General features: G+C 44.8%; 1 protein-coding gene across 2 annotated transcripts; it reads left to right on the top strand.

The window, feature by feature from the left end:
• The first annotated feature begins 6,956 nt into the window (after positions 1-6,956).
• LOC150054335 (mannose-binding protein A-like) lies at positions 6,957-11,039 on the top strand. Of its 2 annotated transcripts, none has more exons than XM_090346679.1 (5): positions 6,957-7,043; positions 8,612-8,775; positions 9,153-9,251; positions 9,998-10,072; positions 10,577-11,039. In XM_090346679.1, exons 2-5 carry the CDS (start codon positions 8,622-8,624, stop codon positions 10,951-10,953), a joined length of 705 nt encoding a protein of 234 aa, XP_090202805.1. In that variant the 5' UTR covers positions 6,957-7,043; positions 8,612-8,621; the 3' UTR covers positions 10,954-11,039. The 2 variants fall into 2 exon arrangements, with proteins under 2 accessions (XP_090202805.1, XP_090202804.1); XM_090346678.1 differs by having other exon boundaries at positions 6,957-7,114.
• The last annotated feature ends 10,406 nt before the right edge of the window (positions 11,040-21,445 follow it).

Here is a 21,445-nt window from a genome sequence, read left to right as displayed (position 1 = left end):
AATACAGAGCTTATGGAGTTATTCACACCACAACCCCACCATTGCATTCTCCTTTCATCAGCCTGTTCAATCTGACATTTCATTGTAAACAGCTGTGTTCCAGGTCTTAGACTGTATCTTGGGGGTACGTTAGATAACTTGTGACTTTTAGGGGTCATTCGTTTTACCCAAGCCTGTTTCTTTATCTTTGAAATGGAAATAAAATATTGTTGTAGTTACAGTTATTCTCTAGTTGCTCTATCAAGATCAATATCATAATCACTACCACAAAGTGATTGTTTATACAAACTACATCCAATCCCCCTGGAAGAAAGTTCTGAAATTCATGCCATTTACATGATGCCATGGGACTTGTATTATTGTTTATATATATGTTCATATATACATATGAAGTTTAAGGAAGTAGATGTTAATCTGGCACTTTCAATCCTACCTACTCAGGAGGCTGAGACCTGAAGATCAAGGTTCAAAGCTAGCCTGGGCAGAAAATATATAGAAGCAAATGTATGGTAGAATGCCAAACTTAAACAACAACAAAAAAGAAGCCAACCAAATGACCAAATCAAGAAAAAGGTGAAATATTTTGAGACAAAATGGCAGGGGCTGGATTCAAATCCATCTGCCCTCATACTCAGTTTCAGCAATAACTGAATTAACATGAGAAGGATAAGGTCAACGAGGCTCCATTGTTTTGGTTCCAAGAAATGTCCCATTACTATATTCCATAAATCCAAATATTTTGGGCTTGAGTCCTTTCTTGCCTCAAGAATGGAATATCCTAAGCGAGGGACTGGTTACCCTAAAATAACCCTATCTTCCCATGAGACTGACACTTTAGGATCATGATTTAAAGCCAGCCCAGAAAGGAAAGTTTGTGAGACTTATCTCCTATTAGCTACCAAGAAATGCTGGAAGTTGAACAGCTGGCTTTGAACTGAAACCTCTGGAGCCTTGGAAATCTTAGTAACAAAACTAGAAGTAAAATCATTTGCTTGGGATATATCTTAAGTCAGTACCAATAGTTGTACCTTTGAAAAACATGCATGAAGAAATTGAAATTTTGAGCTTTGAGACTCAAGTGAGCTTCAAGTTTCAAACATACCTGTTGAGACTTTCAATAAAGCCTGTGATAATTTAGTGAGTTGCTTTATTTTTTGCTCTTGAACTGACCTTGCATTCCTGGACCTTCTTGGTCTAGTGACCAATGCTCTCATCACATTTGCTCTGTGACAAAAACTCTGCTTTCATTAACATTATTCTCCCCAGTGGCAAATAAGATTGAAGAACACAGAAGTCAAAGTAATTTGCCAAAATCACACTGCCAGTTCATTAGCTAATGAAAGCAGGAAGTCAGATTCTAAAGACTTTGCTGTTAACCATCAATTCATTGTTAGACTTTGAGTTATTTTAAAGCAAATATATGTATGTTGTGAAATCCATGAGATGCTTATCTCCAACAAACTACTCAGGAAAATTCAAAAGTGGAGCTATAATTCAAGTGGTAAAGCCCTAGCCTTGAGCAAAATAATCTCAGGATAGAGCCCTGGTCCCAAGTTTAAGCCCCAGACTAGCACAAAATACAATACATGCATGCATGTATGTATATAGAGAGCATCTCTACTTATAAAATCTTTTTTCTAAGAGTTTGTTTTCTTTTATTCTGTCCTTGTCCATTCTGATTTATATATTTAGATAATCACGTTAAGGTTTTTTTTCTAGTACAAGTTATGTATCTCTTCTCTGAAGAGCTGATTAAAAAAAAAAGAAAAGAAAATTTTCACCTCACAGCCATTTTCTTAGCCAGGCATTGTTCGTTCATACCTATAATCTTAACTTACGAGGAGGCTTAGACCTGGTGGGTAGTGATTTGAAACTACAAAAGCAGAAAAGTTTACTGGACTCTTAGGTCCAAAATAAAGGACAAGAAGCATGATTCAAATGGTAAAAACAAACCAGGAAAAAATGAGGCCCAGAATTTAAATCCTCGTATCACCACCCTCTCAAAAATGATATCTGATACACTTTTTGTTTCCAAGCCTAAACTGTTTTACTAATGATTTATCAATCATTCTAACACTCCTTGGGCCAGGTTGAATTATTTTAAATTGCCTTCTAGTATCTATGCTATCTAATTTTCAAATATACCACTATAAAACGTTATATAAAATCAGTTGTACATAGTAGCATTATTTTGTGTTGTTAATCCTGTCCATAGGCTGGCTACAGGGTAGTGGTAGCTCAAGACTCTAATCCTAGCTACTCTGAAGGCTGAGATCTGAGGATTGCTGTAAGAAGCCTGCATGGGAAGAAAAGTCCCTGTGAGACTCTTTTCTTCCTTCCTTCCTTCCTTCCTTCCTTCCTTCCTTCCTTCCTTCCTTCCCTCTCTCCCTCCCTCCTTCCCTCCTTCCTTCCTTCCTTCCTTCCTTCCTTCCTTCCTTCCTTCCTTCCTTCCTTCCTTCCTTTTTTTTGTGTGTTGATCATGGAACTTAAACTTTGGGCCTGGGTGGTGTCCTTTTCAGCTCAAGGCTACCACTCTATCTCTTTAGCCGCAGCCCCACTTTCTGTTTTCTAGTGGTTCATTCACTAAAGACTTTAGTGCCTGGGCTGGCTTTAAACCACAATCCTCAAATTTCAGCCTCCTGAATAGCTAGGATTACAGGTGTGAGCTGCTGCACCCGGTTCTGTGAGACTCTTATCTCCAATCAATCATTCATAAACCAGAAGGAGCTATGGCTCGAAGTGGTAGAGTGCTAGCCTTGATCAAAGGAGTTCAGGGCAGCACCAAGGCCATGAGTACAAACCCCACAGAAGACTTTTTAAAATCCTGCCTGTATTAGTATAGATGCAATACATTCTGGTATACTGAACACTGATGTCAAAACTTCTACATCGGTATACATGCTATCATCCTTTCTTTCTTACCTATTTTTTCTACTTTTCTATCAGCCTGCTCATATATAAGAGATCTCTGTCTCAGATGCACACAACAGTATTCAATTTTCTCTCTTGCTCTGATTTTTCTAATATGATAAGCCTTTGTCTAATCTCAGTTGAGCTTGCCTGGTCTCAGATGTGCTTGGATGAACTTCCTCCACCAATGTTCTTGTCTGTTCTTACTTTTTTGTTCTTGTTGTTTTGTTATTTGTGGGGCTTGAACTTGGGCCTGGACACTGTCTCTGAGCTCTTTTGCTCAAGGCTAGTGCTCTATCCCTTAGAGCCACAGTTCCACTTTCCTGTCTGTTCTTCATCATGCAGTTATCCGCACATTAGTGGCTACTGGGGATGTTTCCCATGATTGGGAAAGAAGCACAGGAGGCTATTTTTAACTCTGAGTACCCTTGAGATTCCTGCTCCCTTCCGATAGATTCCTGGTCACAAAGCCAAGCCAAATAACAAAGGGGCTGTGTATTTACTCCACAGGCTAAGTACTTGAACAGAGAGTGTGGGTACCTAACTCTATAATTACAAGGAAGCAAAAAACAGTAAGCAATGGTTTAAACTACCACAGTCATGGCCGAGAGTCTGGCCTAGTGGTAGAGTGCTTGCCTAGCATTAACAAAGACCCAGGTTCCTTGGTACCATATACATAGAAAAACGCCAGAAATGGTGCTGAGGTTCAAGTGGTAGAGCTCTAGCCTTGAGAAAGTCCAGGAATAGTGCTCAGGCCCTGAGTTCAAGCCCAGAGCTGGCAAAAAAACCTACAACAGTAATATACGCCAAATATTATGGGAGTTTCTCAAAGAACCAGTTTTTATTTCATTGGTAGTTATTTCTGGTGTGTTTTAATTTGGATCTATTTATTAATTACTCCCTATTGATTTCAAGATATCTGAAGATCCTCCAATCCACAAATGCTCAAATCCTTTATATACAATAGTATCATGCTTCCCTAGAACCTCCACAAGTCTGCAGCATATCTCAAACCACCTCCAGAACATTCACAACACTTAATGTTATGTAAATAGTTGTGGTATTGTTTAGGGAATAATGACAGGAACGAAGTCTAAAGATACCCAGCACAGACATGATTATCATAGGCCTAACTATAATTTTAGTTTAACTGGCACATGTAGAACCAGATATAAGGACTAGTAGAATAAGTCATTGACCATGTAGAACTCACAGCCCTTAGTGGACCATTTCTGAGGTTGCTTGTTTCTGTCAACTGTCTTCTGATTATTCTCTCCTATGTTTGGTGATTGTTACAAATTCAACCTCCATCTGAGAGAATTTTGAGGTGTCTGGGTTATTGGCAAGGGTCTCTGTTGCTTTTATGTCTCCACAGACCATTAGATTGTGACAATGTGGCCAGTTAACATTCTTCTTCTTCTTGGCATTAATAGAAAATTTTGATGGTAATAATGATGATTATGTTATTAGTCCAAACTCAAACCCTACATCTATAGGTAGATAAACCTATAGCTATGTGAAGACAGAATCTTCATTCCCACTGAATCAAAGCTTTTTAGATATTTTTTTTAAATTTTTACTTAAAATTTTAAACCAGGGTCTTGTTATTAGCCTAGCCTAGTCTTGTACTCTCACTCCTCCTATTTCAGCCTCCTGAGTACTGGGATTATAGGTGTATGCTACAGTACCTGGTCAGAGCAAGTCCTTACTATTCCTTTGTTCACAAATGTACTTCTCTCATCCCTTCCTCTAGCCATGCTTCCTCTTAGTCTATAGCACATGTTGGGGCCTGGTTTTATGTAAATCTCTCTAGACTGTTTTGGATCCCCACTTTTATGGGAAAATCTGTTAATTTGCTATAAGGATTGCCCTTTGAGCTCATGGGCCTTGCAGAAGTCACATTAATAACATTAGAAAACACAGCCCTGAGAGGGGTGTTCTTAATAATGGGGGGTGCCTCTTGGTGCCTGGTAAGCTCTCTGTAACAGGATAGGCAAGCCTTGCCTGTACATGGACCGATGGCCTTTGCAAAGCCAAACTGCCAATCATAAGACAGAAGCCAAGGGAAGTGGCCCAGCCCTGCTCTCCACAAGGACGAAAACAAACGCCTGGAGTTATTTGAAATAAAGTGATTCAAAGGATGAATGTGAATTTGTAAGAAGGCTGGCACTCAAAATCATATCAGGGACTTGGCCACTTGTTCAGACTCTGATGGTAAACCTGAACACTCCTGAAAACCCAGGACCGGAGGAGTCATGGCGTTTTGTTAAACGTCTGCCCTTCTCTAAGCTTCTCCTTCTTTCCTCAGTCTCTCATCAGCTCTGTCTTGTGTGCCCAGCCTGTGGTATACCCTGGGAACAAGGAAGTGAATTGAATGTAACTTCTTTTCTTTTCTTTTTTGACAGTCCTGGGGCTTGAACTCAGGGCCTGAGCACTGTCCTTGGGCTTTCTCAAGGCTAGAGCTCTTCCACTTGAGCCTCAGCAGCACTTCTGGCTTTTTCTGTGGATGTGGTACCAAGGAGTCGAACCAAAGGCTTCATGCATGCTAGACAAGCACTTTTCCCACTAGGCCATTCTCCCAGCCCTTGAACGTAATTTCTGCCCAAGGAAAGTAACAGGCAAAAGCCAAGATGATTGCCTTGAGAGGGTCCCTAACCCTTCCGTGTGTGTGTGTGTGTGTGTGTGTGTGTGTGTGTGTGTGTGTGTGTGTGCGCGCTTGACAATCCCCTGGGGCTTGAATTCAAGGCCTAGGTGCTATCTTTGAGCATTTTTGTTGTTGTCCAAGGCTAGCATTCTATCATTAGAGCCATAGCTCAAGTTCTGGCTTTTTGGTAGTTAATGATAGGAGTCTCAGGGATTTTGCTGCCCTAGCTTCTTTGAAGCATGACCCTCAGATCTCAGCCTTCTGAGTAGCTAGGATTTCAGATGTGAATCCTGACACCTGGCCATAACCCTATCTTGAGCACTGTCAGATTGTAGACATTTGCTGGTAGGCACAAACCAGCTGGGATTAAGATTCTTGTTCTTAGGAAGCTCTCCTTCTAAAGGGGTGGGGCAGTCAATAAGTCAGCAAACAAATAAACTGCATAATTACATATGGAAAGAAAATTAGGCAAAAAAATGAGATCAGAAAATGACCACTTACTGATAGAGCGACTACTTAAAATTCAATGGTTAATTGGAGAAAACAGTATTTTGGATTTATCTGCCTGGGCTGCACAAAGTCTAAAATGGAGGGATGCCTCAAGAGGTAGAGTACCAGTTCTAGGTGAACAAAAAGGAGTATGAGGGCCTGAGTGCAAGCCCCAAGTTCAGCATAACACCCCCCCCCCCCTCTCTCTCTCTCTCTCTCTCTCTCTCTCTCTCTCTCTCTCTCTCTCTCTCTCTCTCTCTCTCCCTCTCTCCCTCTCTCCCTCTCTCCCTCTCTCCCTCTCCCTCTCTCCCCCCCTCTCTCCTGGGGCTTGAATTCAGGGGTTGGGCACTGGCCGGAAGCATTTTTGTTCAAGGTTAGTGGTCTACCACTTGAACCACAGTTCCACTTCTGACTTGTTGGTGGCTAACTGGAGCTCAGAGTCTCACAGAGTTTTCTGCCAGCAGTTCTCAGATCTTAGCCTCCTGAACAGCACGAGCCATCAGTGTTTGGCTGCTCTTTCACTTATAATATTTAAGCTGAAGCCTAAAGGATAACAACCGGCAGTACAAGGCTAGAGAGATACTGCTGGGCAGAGATTGGTCCTGCAAGTAGCTACATTCAGCTCTGACTTAAATGATCAACAAAGCACGTCTTCCTCTGTGCCTAGCCCTGTACCACATCCAAGGAAGACATATGACATTGTCCAGGATCAGAGTGACCAGGCTGTCGAGATGGCTGTGTGAGAGGAGGCCGCCGAAGGAGGGCTTTAGGGTAAACAGAGAACTTCTCAGTGCTGGGCTGCAACTCCACCAGAAACCTTGGAAACCTGCCTAGCTATGGCCATTCCAAGGATGGTTGTTGATTAATCTGGGGTTGAAGTCCAGTCCAGTGTGGTCCCTTGTCACCAGGCTAATTGGACTTGATGTTGAGGTGACATCTTCCACACCTAGGCTGAAGAGCCAGCTCTCCACCACTACCTCTCTGCTACACAGACATCTTAGTAAGTCATTCGGAGGAACGGGGTTCGGGATGGTGTCTGGGCTGTGACTCTGACCTCTTGGTTTGAACTTGGTAAGTCGCAGGCAGAAGCATGAGGGGGTGGTGTCAGCTGAGTCTCTGTTGCTCTCCTTCATAGTACACTTGACCATGGTACACTGTGCAAAGGAAGGGTCTTTCCCAAAGATTAAACTAGAAGAGCTATCCACACCAGGAATATGGCCTCTAGTACCACCACACGAAGGTTTTACTTAAAAGACAAAGATGGTAGAAAGGAGAAAATGGAGAAGGCTATGATCCCAGGAGATCCTTTGCAGATGGTCACTGCTCACTGAGTCCAGGATTCAGGGGCGGTAAAGGGAGCTGACACACAAGTTAGACTAGTTAGTGTAGGCCCAATGGTGTGACTCAATGGCCAGAGATGTGGAGCGGAGCTGGATGGGGGTAGCAGCCACAGGGCTGTTCCATGGTGCCTGCCAGGTCTGGATGAAGAAACTCCAGGACGCTGAGCTGCTTTGCCTAGCAGAAATGGCTTCTGAGCAGGACATCTCAAACCAAGAGACATTTCTGGATAGGAACAGTGACCAAAGAAGTTTCCAGAATCTTGCCTAGGGAATGTCTGGAGCTCCCAGGAAGTTCCCATCACAACACAAAGACATCGTACAAGGTGGCAGGCGTGCTGCTGGTGAAAGGGCTCTGTGGATGGGTGCCTACGTGCATCTGATCATATAAAAGAATGTTTATCAAAATGAACACCAGGAAATGGAAACAAGTTTTTCCTTTATTGCTGATTTTCTTTTCTTTTGTCTTGTTTGTAAATTTATCTATCTTTGGGGTGGTAAGAGGAGGCACAGAAATGGAGGGACAAATGGTTAAAGAACTGCTACAGTAGTAACCACTAGACACAATGTTGAGAAATGAACCCTATAATTTGTGGGTGCGGTAGGGAGAGAAAACTCGGAGAGAGCAAAAGAAGGGGTAACGTCCCAAAAGAAATGCATTCATTACCTTGACTTATATAACCCCAACCCCTATGTACATTGCCTTTATAATAACAATAACTGGAAGGATGAGTATTGTAAATCAAGTCTGGCCAACAGCTTGACTGATCTTGAGTCCTCTGTTTATGGTTTGGACCTAGCTCTAGAGCCCATGGGAAAGGAAAGGTGAAACTAGGGTCCTGTGGCTGTGACAGAGAGCTAAGAACCAGAACAGCAACAGACAGCTCACATAAAGCTATGGGATCTCTGTGCCAGGCCTCCAGGAACAAGACTTAGCTTTAAACGTTAGTCTGTGAGACCACAGGAAACAGTATTGAACCACTAAGCCTTGTGCCAACAGGAGCTCAGGACCCCAGGGAGAAACAGGAGCTATTCCTCTTACATCGTCCTTGATTTTCTAAACTATTACCTGTCTTCTCAGTGGTTGGTTGGTTTCTGTGGTGGTCTGGGAATCATTCAGAGCTGAGGGGTGTGTAACACTGTCAGTACAAGGCAGAGCACCACAGATGGTATTAAGTGTTGCCTGGGTGAAATGAGATGGAATGACCTTCTCCCATTTTCCCCACCCGAGGTCAAGCAGCATGCTCATCCTGTTTTCACTTCTCCTGTGTGCAGTGAAGTTGTCCTCCTTAGAGCAGACCACCTGTGAGAATGCCCAGAAGGTCTCTGTGCTCGCCTGTGGCAACCCAGGCAGAGATGGTCGAGATGGAGCCAAGGGAGACAAAGGAGATCGAGGTACAGGGTAGACAGCTCTGGCTTCCTAAATCTTTACCCAGAAGCATCTGTCTTGTGTGGAATGGAGCTTAGCAGCCTGGTGGTGGAGCAGTGGTCAACTGTCATTGTTTTGAGAGTGAGCCCACTCAGAACAATCCTGGGGAAATGTCACTGTCTCAAAGAATCAACCTCTAGATCTCCAGGTCCCATAATTTCCACACAGGAGTCAGTGATGGGGAATTAATTGTTCCTCTGGCTGGATCTCCCAGACAGAGAAGGGAGAAGGACTTCTCCTCTTGGAGTCACCACTAACTCCTTGCGTGGTTCTTGGAACTATGTGAATCAAGAATGAGCCATAGCCAATGGAAGACCTTAGTGTTTCCTTTGTCTTCCAACAGGTGAGGGGCTCCGGGGCTTGCAGGGCCCCCCGGGGAAATTGGGGCCTCCTGGACCTTCAGGAGCAAGAGGCCCAAAAGGAGACCCTGGAGACAGCTTTGGTAAGAAGCACACCTCAGTGCACTATAATGTCATAAAATTTAACCCACCATGGGAAGGGTGATAGTGTCCAAAAAGAAATGTTATTGCCAAGCCCAGTGGCTCACGCATGTAATCCTGGCTACTCAGGAGGATGAGATCTGAGGATCGTGGTCCAAAGCCAGCTTTGGCACTAAAGACCACTAGAAAATGGAAAGTGGGAATGTGGCTCCAGGACTAGGAGACTAGCATTGAGCTGAAGAGCTCAGGGACACTGCCCAGGCCCAGAGTTCAAGCTCCATGACCTACCAAAAAGAAAAAAAAAAAAGAAAGAAATATAATTACCTGACTTACAAAATAGTAACCCCTCTGTACATCACCTTTATAATAACAAGTTTAAAAATACAACCAGTAATTAAAAAATCTTTAACCACTACCAAAAGAACAGTAATCATACTGAGTGCCAGTAGCTCACACTTGGAATCCTAGCTACCCAAGAAGCTGAGATTTGAGACTCAGGATCCAGGGCTATAAAGCCTATGCCACTCTTATCTCCAATGAAATCACAGAAAAAAAGCAGGAAGTGGCACTGTGGCCTGAGAGGTACAGTGCTAGCCTTGGGTAAAAGGAGGCCAAGGACAAGGACAGTGCCCAGGCCCAGTGTTCAAGCCTCAGGAGTGGCAAAAAATATTAATTACTTTGCACAAAATGTGCTTCTGTTTCTCAATAAAATATCTTCTCCCTCCCCCACTCCCACATCACTTAACAGCTGCCCAGGCTAAGCTGGATGCCTTAGAGAAGGAAATACACAAGCTAAAATCAGAACTGGAGCACGTCAAAAAATGTAAGTGTTTCCTCTTCCCCCTCCCCCCCACCCCCCCCACCGCCTATATAATCCCATTCCATCTTCTCACCAGCTCTATTTGTAGTTCTTACACCTGCTTTATTTGCAGGTAAGAAAAGACACTCAGGGGATGTAGTTAACTCCTTCTGCACCACTCAGCTAGCCAGGAGCAGAAGGAGGGTTGAATGGTGGTCCCTCCCTTTCCAATCACAGTTCTTAAGTAGCCATTAGTGCTTCTTCCTCTCTTGCTGCTCAAGCAGTAGAGAGGCCCCTGAATGTCTGTGTGTGTTTTGGCAGGTTTTAGCTGAGGAGGATCGGGAGTGGGATATCCCCAGAGAGTTAGGCTATCTGACAGGGCTGGCAACCCTCTCCCTGGGTGCTCAGCCATGGACTATCTCCTTCCTAGGCGGTGTGCCCTGATGAAGGTTTGCTACGGGCTGCTTTATTTACTGTCCTCACCTGGGCTTTAACCTATCGGCGCTATCTTGTCTTTGTGATTTTCAGTGCAAGCCTTCTCTCTGGGAAAAATCCCTGAGAAGAAATTCTACGTGACCAATGGTAGGAAAATGCCTTTCACCAAAGCAAAGCTTCTGTGTGAGGAGCTGGGGGCCACTGTGGCTGTCCCCAAGAATGCTGAGGAAAACACAGCCATTCAAAACCTGGCCAAAGACAATACCTTCCTGGGCATCACAGATGTAGAGGTCGAAGGCAAGTTCACCTATGTGGAGGGCGGCGGCAGGCTGGTCTATAGCAACTGGAAAGAGAACGAGCCGAATGACCACAGCTCCGGGGAAGACTGCGTGTGCATGCGGGTGGACGGGCTCTGGAATGACATCTCCTGCTTGGCCTCCTTGAACTTCATCTGTGAATTCCCAGCCTGAGGCAGAGGCTTGATCCTGTGCCTCTCCTCGGGTCTATACAAAGCCATCTGCTGCTGCTTCTAAAGAAAACCCCAGTGCTGGCTTTCTTTCTCGTGTGTCATTGCTAGGTGAGGAGGTGGAGGGATGCATAGGACTGTGGGCTGAGACAGTAAGCAGAAGCTGATGGCAGACAAGCACCTGGCCCAGCACAGGGCAGAGGTTACATCTGTGTCTCTAGAAACACAGAGCCAGAATCACCCCTAGGAGAGCCACCATTAAGCCCCTCCTTTTACCTTGAGGATGTTGTAGCTCACCAGGGAAGACCAAACCCAGACCACATCAGTGTCAGAGTGGGCAATCCAGCTCACCCACGAGGCCTCCCAGCTCCTTTTCTCTATCAACTCCCCTTACAAGATGGCAAACTCTCCTGGCCCAGGCTTCCTGCTCTGGCTGCCATGGCTCCTGTTTCTGGTGGGTGTGAGCCTCCCCAGAGCCCCTCTCTCTACCAATGTTAAGTTCTAAGGATCTCTCACTCTGCCAAGGCAGCTCCAGACTGTGGGTAGTCATTTGATGATCTTGAAGGCAAAGTGGAGCTTTTTCTTTCTGCTAATCTCAAGGAACTGATTTGAGATCGGGATGTAAGTTCACGACAGGGGAGAAAGCAACAGACCAGTGGAGTATGGCCCCCTCCCCCACTACTCAGGCTTCCCTCCCTTCTCTGTTGCATTCTCCTCCCACATGGATCAGATGACCTTTACATTCTGAAGGTCAAATTATTTGTTACCAACAGTCAGCCACCGTGAGCCTCCTCTTGGGCAGGGTTCTGTGCTGTCTTCATGATCGCCCTGCTCAGGTTTTCAGTGGTCTCAAAGTGAGTTGCTAGGAGTGGGTAGCATCAGGAAACATTTCATGAATGGCCATGAGCCACTCCCACTTCAGTAAAAAGCTTTCATTAACCTTCACTTTCTGTTGTATTTCTCTTTGGATCTGAACTACCAGGTAAAGGACTCTATAGGTATTACATGCCTTGGTGAATATTTATTGAATGGATGCATCCAAAAATTACAAATGGATGGACAGGTTGGCTACTGAGAAAGAAGTGGAAGTTGGGTAGTGAATGTCTTCTTAAGAAGGCAGGAAAGTATGAAAATCGGGCCATGCCAAAGGCACTTGGGGCTACCAGGGTGGAGCGGCAGGACTTGTAGCCTCTAGCACATGTAGACTGTCATGCTACTTCATTCTCTTCAAATACTGCACACTTTGGGGCCACGAGGGCAACATTTTTGTTATGTGAAACAATCCAATGTATTTAATTCATAGCCAGATTGTTTATCAATGTCATTGGAAACTGCTTAAAATTTGCCAGCAACATGGGGTTAAGGGTTAAGGCAAATAGAAAAAGGAAAGATTAATCAGATAGAAAGTTGGTAGAAATGAGGACAATATACACAAAAGACAATCTAGGATAAGAGAACTGTAGCACCAAACACAGGGTTATCACGTCTAAGACAAAGTGTTAGAGAACTTCTTGTTGATGGGGAATGGGTATGACTGTGTGTGCCAGTTTGGGGGCTTGAACTCAGAGCCTGTGGCCTCTCCCTTAGATTTTTTACTCAAAGCAGATGCTCTACCTTTGAGCCATTCCTCCACTTCTGGTGGTATGCTGGAGAGAAGAAAGAATCTCATGGATGCCAAGTGGGCTTCAAATTATGATCTTCAGATCTCAGCCTCCTGAGTAGCTAGGGTTATAAGCATGAGCCATGGGTACCTAGCCTAGTCTTTTTCTTTTACAGTAAGAATTGTCCTGTCTGTCCCAACATGAATGCAATAAAAACGTGCATAGCAAGCTCTGGTCTGTCTATTCTCTCAGTTTTTCTCCCTCTCCCTTCTCTTCCTCCTTCCCTCCTCCCCTTTTCTCTCTCCCTCTCCCTCTCCTTCTCCTCCCCCTCTCTCCCTCTTCCTCTCTTCTTCTCTCCCTTTCCCCCTCTCTCTCTACCCCACTCTCTTCCTCCCCCCTCTCCCTCCCTTTCTCCCTCTCCCTCTCCTACTGCTTCCTCTCCCTCTCCCCTCTCTCTCCCACACACATACATCCCTCCCCCCATTACTAGAGCCTCACATTCCTGCTCAGGGAAATTTCTGTGCCACACAGAATCTGTCCTTCTCCTTGCTCATAGCACAGCGTTATCCTGCCACTCATTCTGAGATTTCTTGCTGCATCTCTTCTTTCCCAGCCCACCTTGCAGGGTTCATGGCTTTTCTCCAGGCTTGAGATTGGTAGAGCTCAACCAATGCCTGCCAATCCTTTCTCTAATTATCTCCCCCCCACCACCTGTCTTCAATCTAGACTAGAGATAAATTGCCTACTAGGTTCATTTCCTAATTCTTATCAGCAAGCAATGGGGACCCCATGCCAGTTAGCTAGGGGATGAGGGGGAGAGAGGGCTTGGAACAATACTTAGGATTTTTCCAAAGACGGAAGTTACAGGCTGCTCAGGTTGCCCATGTCCTCTCACAAGAAGGAAACAATAAATATGAAGTGTCCTTCTGTATAACCTCTCTCCTTCTTATCCTTCTTGTACTATTTCCACACTGCACGTTGGTCTCTGGCCTCAATTTCTGTGTCTGTATACCAGTCTCTAAAGGCCTCTGTTCTAGAGCGTCTGAATGAGTGATCATGTGGGTATACAGACTGGGGGACCCCCTGAAGGAGCAGGTGCTGCAGAACCTGAAGACTGTTGTCAATTTTCTTCCCTGTCAATTTTGTTCAGACTATTTGCAGGCTAAGCATACATCAACTGATTCTGAATTTCATAGCAAGCCAGGCTGGAGAAGTTGGAACGGCAACTATAACTTGCCCTTGAAATGGGGACTTTGAGATACACACACACACACACACACACACACACACACACACACACACACACCATGTATATATGAGATATATACATATATATCATACATGTGTATATAAATTTTCACATATGGAAATAGCCAGTGTGACTGGGATTTGCTTTATATATTAGAATGAAAACAGCTGCTAAAGTTTGTAACATGTAAAGCCCAAGTTCTAGATCCTGAAATTGCAGGACCTTGCTTCTACAGGATACATACATACATACATACATACATACATACATGACAGACAGACAGACAGATAGATAGATAGATAGATAGATAGATAGATAGATAGATAGATAGATAGATAAATTTGAGGGTTACTGGAGCTTGAGGTCAGGGCCTGGATTCCAACCCTTTATCTTTTTTGCTTAGGATTGGTTCTTTCTACTTCTGGCTTTTGGAAAGTTAGTTAGAGGTAAGAATATTGTAGATTTTTCCTTCCCAGGCTGGTTTTGAACTTCAATACTCAGATCTCAACCCACTGAGTAGCTGGGAATACAGGTGTGAGCCACTGGCACAGCTTTTTTTGTTTTTAGAGTTCTTCAGCTCCACTATTTTAGGCCAGGTTCCAACCGGAGCAGAGACATACTGTTCCATCTGAAATCCTGATATTCCCATCTGTGAAACTCTTTCCTACCTAGGACCAGCCATCCACCTGTTTCTGAAGCTATGGAGGTTCCCTGCACCTGGTGATAGGCCCTAGACTGTGCCCCCACAAAAACACATATGTCACAGCAGAGTCTCTGACCTGGATGGCTGTTTGCTTGCTATTGTGTAAATGTTCTGCACTTTGGAACTGGGGCTTTTTCTGTGCGCGCGCACACACACACACACACACACACACACACACACACACACACACAGCCCTTTCCCACCCGTTAACTAGGAAAGGATGATTAGAATCATGGGATGTGGCCTGGAGATGCCAGGAAGAAGGTTTGGGAAACAGGTGCTGACCTGGTGACCCTGAGTTGCCTACCAATTTCTGGGAAGTCTGAGGGCTGCTTACGACAGAAGTCCATCTGGTAAGGGGCATTCCAACCCTGTTAGCAATCTGGATGGAAACAAGCAGTCATCCCGGCAGTAATCAGGCAAGCACAGGTGTCGCATGTAGGAGAAATCGGGTACAAAGAGCCATGTATTAACTAGCAAGTGTTTTAGATTAGACTAGCAGCTGCCTGTCTAGGCCCGGCAGGCAGTGATTCTGTACTGTGAGGCTCTTCAGAAGTGTGATTAGCAGAACTGGCTTGACTTGATTGGAATTTTCTAGAACCTGGACACCATCATAGGACTGTGGCTTCATTCTGCTCCCAGCAAATTAAACTCTTTTCTATGTACCTCTCACTTTACAGTGTTAGATCCAAAACAATCTCTCTCAATCATCAACTTCAGACACAAATTCCTTCCTTTGCTTCCCAGGGTCTAACTGCCTTTTGTGAACTTACTTCATGTAACACAAATTCTTTTCTGTAAATGACATAATATTGTTCTTCCTGATGGATGGGCAAAATTCTGCTTCATATGTATGTTTATATATACTTATATATAATTATCTAAAAATAATTCTGTATAATATATGTATATATATATATATATATACACACACACATAACGTTTTCTTGATCTATTTGCCCATTGAAGAGCATCTGGGCTGCTTCTATAACTTGATTATCACGAACAGGGCAGCAACAAACATGAAGGTAAAGGTACCTTTGCTGTATCCTGACTCATAACCCTTGAGATAAATGCCTTCATCTTGGCCATTTCATTGAGTTGTGTCAGTGTGACAAAGTCATTCAAAGGTGCTCTGGAATCGGAGAAGCTGGCTCCTATTGGTTCCTGGCTTTCCCACTTGCAGCTGTGTGGCCCTAGGCGGGTTACATACATTGTGTGCTTTCATTACTTTTTCGTCAAAACAGGGACAGTACTGGTTGTTGAGAGGAATGTACCAGATAAACTGGTGCAGGAAGAACAGTCAGGCCCATGTTGGCCTGCAGTACACACACACAAGCAGTGACCCGTTGCTGTGATTGGGAAAAGGCTATACACTCTCCAGCACCCTGGTGCCCATGTTACCAGATACACTCACTGCATGCTACTTAGTGTATAAATAAATGAATCAATCAATGAATGAATCCGATTCCTCCTCAACTCCCATCTTTGAGCTGAACTCGGTGCTACCCAGATGACTTTGGGCATTGTCTTCTTTCCAGGGTAACTGGGACTAGTCCCAGGCAGGGTCAGCAGTAGCCTTGAGCAGCAAGTGTTGCAGCCTCATGCTGCCCTCTGCTGGCTGCCTCTAATAAGACCCAAAGAGATGCACACATGGGTCTCCAGAACCCCATGTCTGCAATGGAGACTTTCTTTCTCTTTTGGTCTCTGGTCACTGCACCCACTTAAACAGAGCCCGCAACTTGCAAGGTCAGTTTCTAAAGGCGTGCTTCCTCAGACGGAGTGGATGGGATAGTAACACAAGTATGCAGCTTGCTGCAGTCCAGTAAGGCCAATGTTCCCCTGGAATTCACGGTTCCTTGTTTAGGTTTCTGTCTCATTTCCAAATCTAAAATGTGAACATTTTCAGGGCAAGAGCTATACTATCTCCTTTACCTTTCTCCCTCTCTGTCCTCTCACTCCCCCAGATCTTTCAGTCCAAGCGGTGTGTGTGTGTGTGTGTGTGTGTGTGTGTGTGTGTGTGTGTGTATTTAATCAGAGTTAATTAATGTAGTGGTTAATTTGTCAGAACTATCCTGTCCAGGATGGCTTCAAACTGTGATCTGCAGATCTCGGCCCCCTGAGTAGCTAAGATTACAGGTGTGAGCTACTAGCACCAGACTCCAGGTGACTTCCAAACTCCCTCAAAGCAGGGCTTCATGGCTGAGTTTGTGGTGCCCTCAAAGGCCACACTGGTGAGCTTCTCCCTTGGCTCCTCCGGTGACTTCCTGGGCATCTCTCTGACGTGTCCTTGGTCTTTTTTCCTCCCAGCATCACCAGAGAAGGAAGTGGGACATTTCTTGGAATCAGAATCTTTCTGAAAACAATGAGAGCTTCATAATGACCTTATATCCTCTCAAAAGAACAGAGGAGTGGGGGGTGTGTAGCTAACACCTGTTATCCTAGCTATTCAAGAGGTTGAGATTTAAAGGTTGTGGTTCAAAGCCAATCTGGGAAGCGAAGTCCATGAACTCTTATTTCCAATTAATCACCAGAAAGCTAGACATGGATCTGTGGCTCAATTGGTAGGGTATTTGAGCACAAATGCTCAGGCACAGTGCCCAGGCTCTGAATTCAAGCACCAAGACCAACACACACACACCACACACACACACACACACACACACACACACACACACACACACACTAAGTACAAAGGATTCAGGCTGAGGACTTAAACTAATACTAATTTAGAGATTCTGCCTCAGGCACCTTGAAGAGGGTCAGGGGACAGAGGAATCATGAGTATTTTCTACAGCTCTCCCATGAGGACATGGATGTTACACCCAGCCAATGAAAGGATTCTCACAAGACTCCCTAGAGTTACTTAGAAGCTGGAGGAATTGTCCCAGTTAGGTGCCCCCTGGTTCTGCAATCTAATGCTCATTTAACCCCACACACATACTGCCCTGCTGCTTCCAAGAAGGAGGAGAAAGAGGATGAGGAGAGAAAAGGAGGAAGAGGATGTATTAAAGAAGAGGAGGAGGAAGAGAAAGAGAAGGGGTAAAGGGGGAAGAAGGAGAAAGAGGAGGAGGAGGAAGAAGAGGAAGAAGAGGAGGAGGAGGAAGAAGAAGAGGAAGAAGAGGAGGAGGAAGAGGAGGAGGAGGAAGAAGAGGAAGAAGAGGAGGAGGAGGAAGAAGAGGAAGAAGAGGAGGAGGAGGAGGAAGAAGAGGAGGAGGAGGAGGAAGAGGAGGAGGAGGAGGAGGAGGAGGAGGAGAGGCAGCTTCCACAATAACAGCTACTTCTCTAAATGCATATGTGCTTTTAATCTCGCATTCTTAAGTGACAAGCCCTGTTTGTTTATGATATTTTAAATCATATCTTTAGGCTTGCTTTCAGATTCTGTCTTTCATTGCTCTGTCTATATCAGTTCTGTTTTAATCATACTAGTTTTCTAAAACCCACTTACCTAGGATGGGCCGTGTCCTTTCTGATTATGTTACTTTGAACAACCTTCTTGGCTCTTCCAGGATTTATGCCTTGCTAAGAACTTCAGAATCATTTCTAGAAGTCCTCACAGCCTCAGTCATTCCTTTGCTCTGTGAACTTTTCTAGAGAGTGCATGAAGTTTCTAGATTCTTCAGAAAATCTCTATTCCTCTGCCCTGTTTGCTCTGTCCACTCTCTCCTCTCTCGATCTGCCCCACCCTGCCATCTCTCTGTGTCTCAATTTCAATCTTCATATCTCTCTGTCTCTCTCCCTCCCTCACCCTCAGCTGAGAGTTAGGCATGTTAGGCTGGCTCAGAGCCCATCTTGCAATCCTGTCTTTCCTGCTCGGACCCATGCTTCTGGTCACAGAATGTATTTCTTTTCCTGGACTTGCCATCTGGCTTGTTGACCTTGGCTTGTCTCCAGCCACTCACACCTGAAATGAAGTACTAGGGAAATTAAAAAGCAAATATGCAGAAGTGTGGGCAGTGAGGTCAGTGAGCTCTTTACCTCAGATCAAAGGCCTGGTGATAGCTTGAAAACACTTAATTCAGTCCTACAAGCATGACTCAGAAGGAGGAAGAAATGGTCTCATTCACTTGACTCTCTCCCTTACTCTATTCATTCTCCTTACCAAATAAATATAGTTGGGGGTATTGCATTAAGGTAAGTCCCTTATAAGTTCATCTATATGGCCTAAGGATGGTTCTCAGGCAATCTGATGGAACCTACTGACTCTGAAACAATGGAGGTCAAATATGTTCACATTTGAAATGTATTCAGGAAGGCCCCTCAAATCTCACTCCAAATCCAGGTGGACCCAGCCAGACCCCAGGGTAATTCCTCTCCAAGCAATTACTCAGGGTTCCAGAATGGTTGGTTATACAACCTCACATCATTATCAATCTCCTTCCAGATGTAGAGTGAGCCCCAGTGGCTCCCATGATGTCACCTGACACTAAGGGTCATCATATCTCCTGAGAGCTAGCTGGAGAGCTATTTCTCGTAACCTCACTTGACACCTATCTTACTAAGAGAGACCCTGCTAATATAGATGGAGTGGATACTGTTTAAGATCCACATCAAACGTACTTGCATGTTGGTGCAGGGAGTAGTTTATGCTCAAAAATATGTTAGGCCCAGGTACTGGTGACTCATGCCTGTAATTCTAGCTACTCAGGAGACTGAGATCCAAAGATTAAGGTTCAAAGCCTGCCTGGGCAGGGAAGTCTGTGAGACTCTTATCTCCAATTAACCAGCAAAAAGAAAAGCTGGAAGTAGAGGTGTGGCACAAGTGGTAGAGCACCATCCTTAAGTAAAAAGGCTAAAGAAGAGTACCCTGAGTTCAAGCCCCAGTACTGGTCACCCCCGCCCTCCAAAAAAATGCACTGGTGGCTGATGCCTGCAACAATGGTTACTGAGGAGGATGAGATCTGAGACTCACAGCTCAAGGACAACCTGGGCAGGACAGTCCCTCAGACTCTTATCTCCAGTTAACCATCAAAAAGCCAGGAGTGGAGCTGCTACTCAAGTGATAGAACGCCAGCCTTGAGCAAAAAAATCTCAGGAACATCACCCAAGCCCTGAGTTCAAACTCTAGTGCTGGTATTGGTACCAAAAAAAAAAGCGTACTACCTCCACCCCCAAAAAGAAAACTTGTTAGGACTTGAACTTCTGAAATATTTTTTTCAGTCTTCTCTTTAGTGAGCCTCTGATGGCAGAGCTGGCCTCATGTTCCTGTGGAGAGTAAACCACAGCACCATGGATTGGAAAGGCTTTGGCACTAAGGGATATTATTTTCCTTCTTTTGAGTTCTGCAGCTCGTTCCTCCATCTTGTCAAGAACTAAATCTACCATAAGTATTGTGGTCGGTAATGACCCTTTTCAGAGGTCTACCACGTTCTTAGCTGGGTCTCAGGAGCCACACTGTACTATATGATCTCCCCAAAATTAGTTGACTGGACCAGAATGGGCAATTCCACAGGAGTTTCGAATTGAGAGCCAATAAGAGTGTCTCATCCCCAGATGGCAGTTTTTGATACACGCTCACTTCCTTATCTTTACACAGGAAGCTGAGGGAGGGTCATGTACAAAGGGAAAGAGGCGCAGGAGACACTGAGTCAGGGGATGACCTAACTTTACCTATGCTCTCTCCCACCTTCCAGCCCATTCATAACCATCTAATAGACACACCTTTCTAAGTTCCCTCCATGAGGTGCCAGCTGTGGAAATGGTATACTCCTGTGTAACTGCCTTGTAATTCAGAAGGTGCCACAGATTGAAGCTTTTCTTTTTTCCAATAATAGACCTTAGCAGAGAGCTTAGGACTCATGAGGTCTGAATGCATGATTTGATGTGGGACATGCTGAAGTAAGGAGGCAGGACTTTTGGAAAAGGGATGAGGTTTGGTATCCATAAAGGAAAGAAGACATGGTTTCTTATCTTAGTAAGAGGTTTTTGTACCTCCTTGGTGGGCACTTTGATGGTGCCCTTCCCATCTTTTGAACACAGGTGTCATTTAAATCATTCTTGAATCATGATGTCAATACAACCAGTCAAATTTGTGGCCGTCCTTAGCCTGTGCAATCTAAAATTATAAGCCTTTGGATTCCAGAAAGGTCTTGTGACCCTACAACCCACTGTATCCCTGTACAAGGCCTCTCCCCCACTCTCTATGCCTTGGTTTCTGCAGTGGGAAAATAGAGAGAAAGATTTCACAAGATTATCTTCGAGGCAGGGGCAGGAAAGGACATTCCTGTATGTGCCAAGTGAAGCATTTGGGGGTAAATTTGCAGCATAGCCCAACACTTTGTTCCAAATGTCCCTGAGATTCATGAATGGCTTCAGAATCAGGCAGTTTGTTTCTCTTCCCAGGAGCTAAAACACCATGATATTGACCAAACTGGAGAGGGTAATGAAACATTGCACCAAATGGGAGTGCTGGGTGCGGGACCTGCAAAATCCAGCAAAGGCAGTAGACATTCTCTCTCCAGTGACCCTGCTGGGCTGGACAGTGGCTAGGACTTAGGCAGCCAGAAGCCTTCAGCCACAGCTAAAGGAAAAGCCCTGGTCAGGAACAAACACATTAGATCTTTGACTTGGAGCAGAGAGCTGAGAGTGCATGCAATCTAAAAGCAAGGCTTGGGTTTAGGGACCAAAAAGAGGAAAGAAATTGGCATTATTTTTGTAAAGACAATGAGGATTGATTGCTAAGGCCTAGACACACCAACACTGAATGGCCAAGGAAAGCAAAGGAGTAATTCAACAAGGAACACGCAAAAATGGAAGAGGCACACAAGCACTCATGGTCTCCCCAAGCCCAGAGGAGGAGAAGGAGCGTGAACGAGGAGGGCGGGATCAGTTGGGCTAAATGTAGCTGATAGTTTCAGAAAGCAGACTGAGCCCTTCTTCAAGATGTCCCATTCTTAAGTGGTGCTGCTCTGGGGCTGTTTCAGAGAGAATTCCGGGCTGGTAG

Source organism: Megascapheus bottae, chromosome 15, assembly GCF_031878675.1.
Source record: "Megascapheus bottae isolate mThoBot1 chromosome 15, mThoBot2.hap1, whole genome shotgun sequence".
Lineage (NCBI taxonomy): Eukaryota > Metazoa > Chordata > Mammalia > Rodentia > Geomyidae > Megascapheus > Megascapheus bottae.
This window is presented reverse-complemented; position numbering and strand designations above follow the sequence as displayed.

Coding starts and splice junctions, on each gene's coding strand:
- LOC150054335 (XM_090346679.1), top strand. CDS start 8,622: ATGCTCATCCTGTTTTCACTTCTCCTGTGTGCAGTGAAGTTGTCCTCC. Junction 9,252..9,997: donor AGACCCTGGAGACAGCTTTG/GTAAGAAGCACA, acceptor ATCACTTAACAG/CTGCCCAGGCTAAGCTGGAT. Junction 10,073..10,576: donor ACTGGAGCACGTCAAAAAAT/GTAAGTGTTTCC, acceptor TGTGATTTTCAG/TGCAAGCCTTCTCTCTGGGA.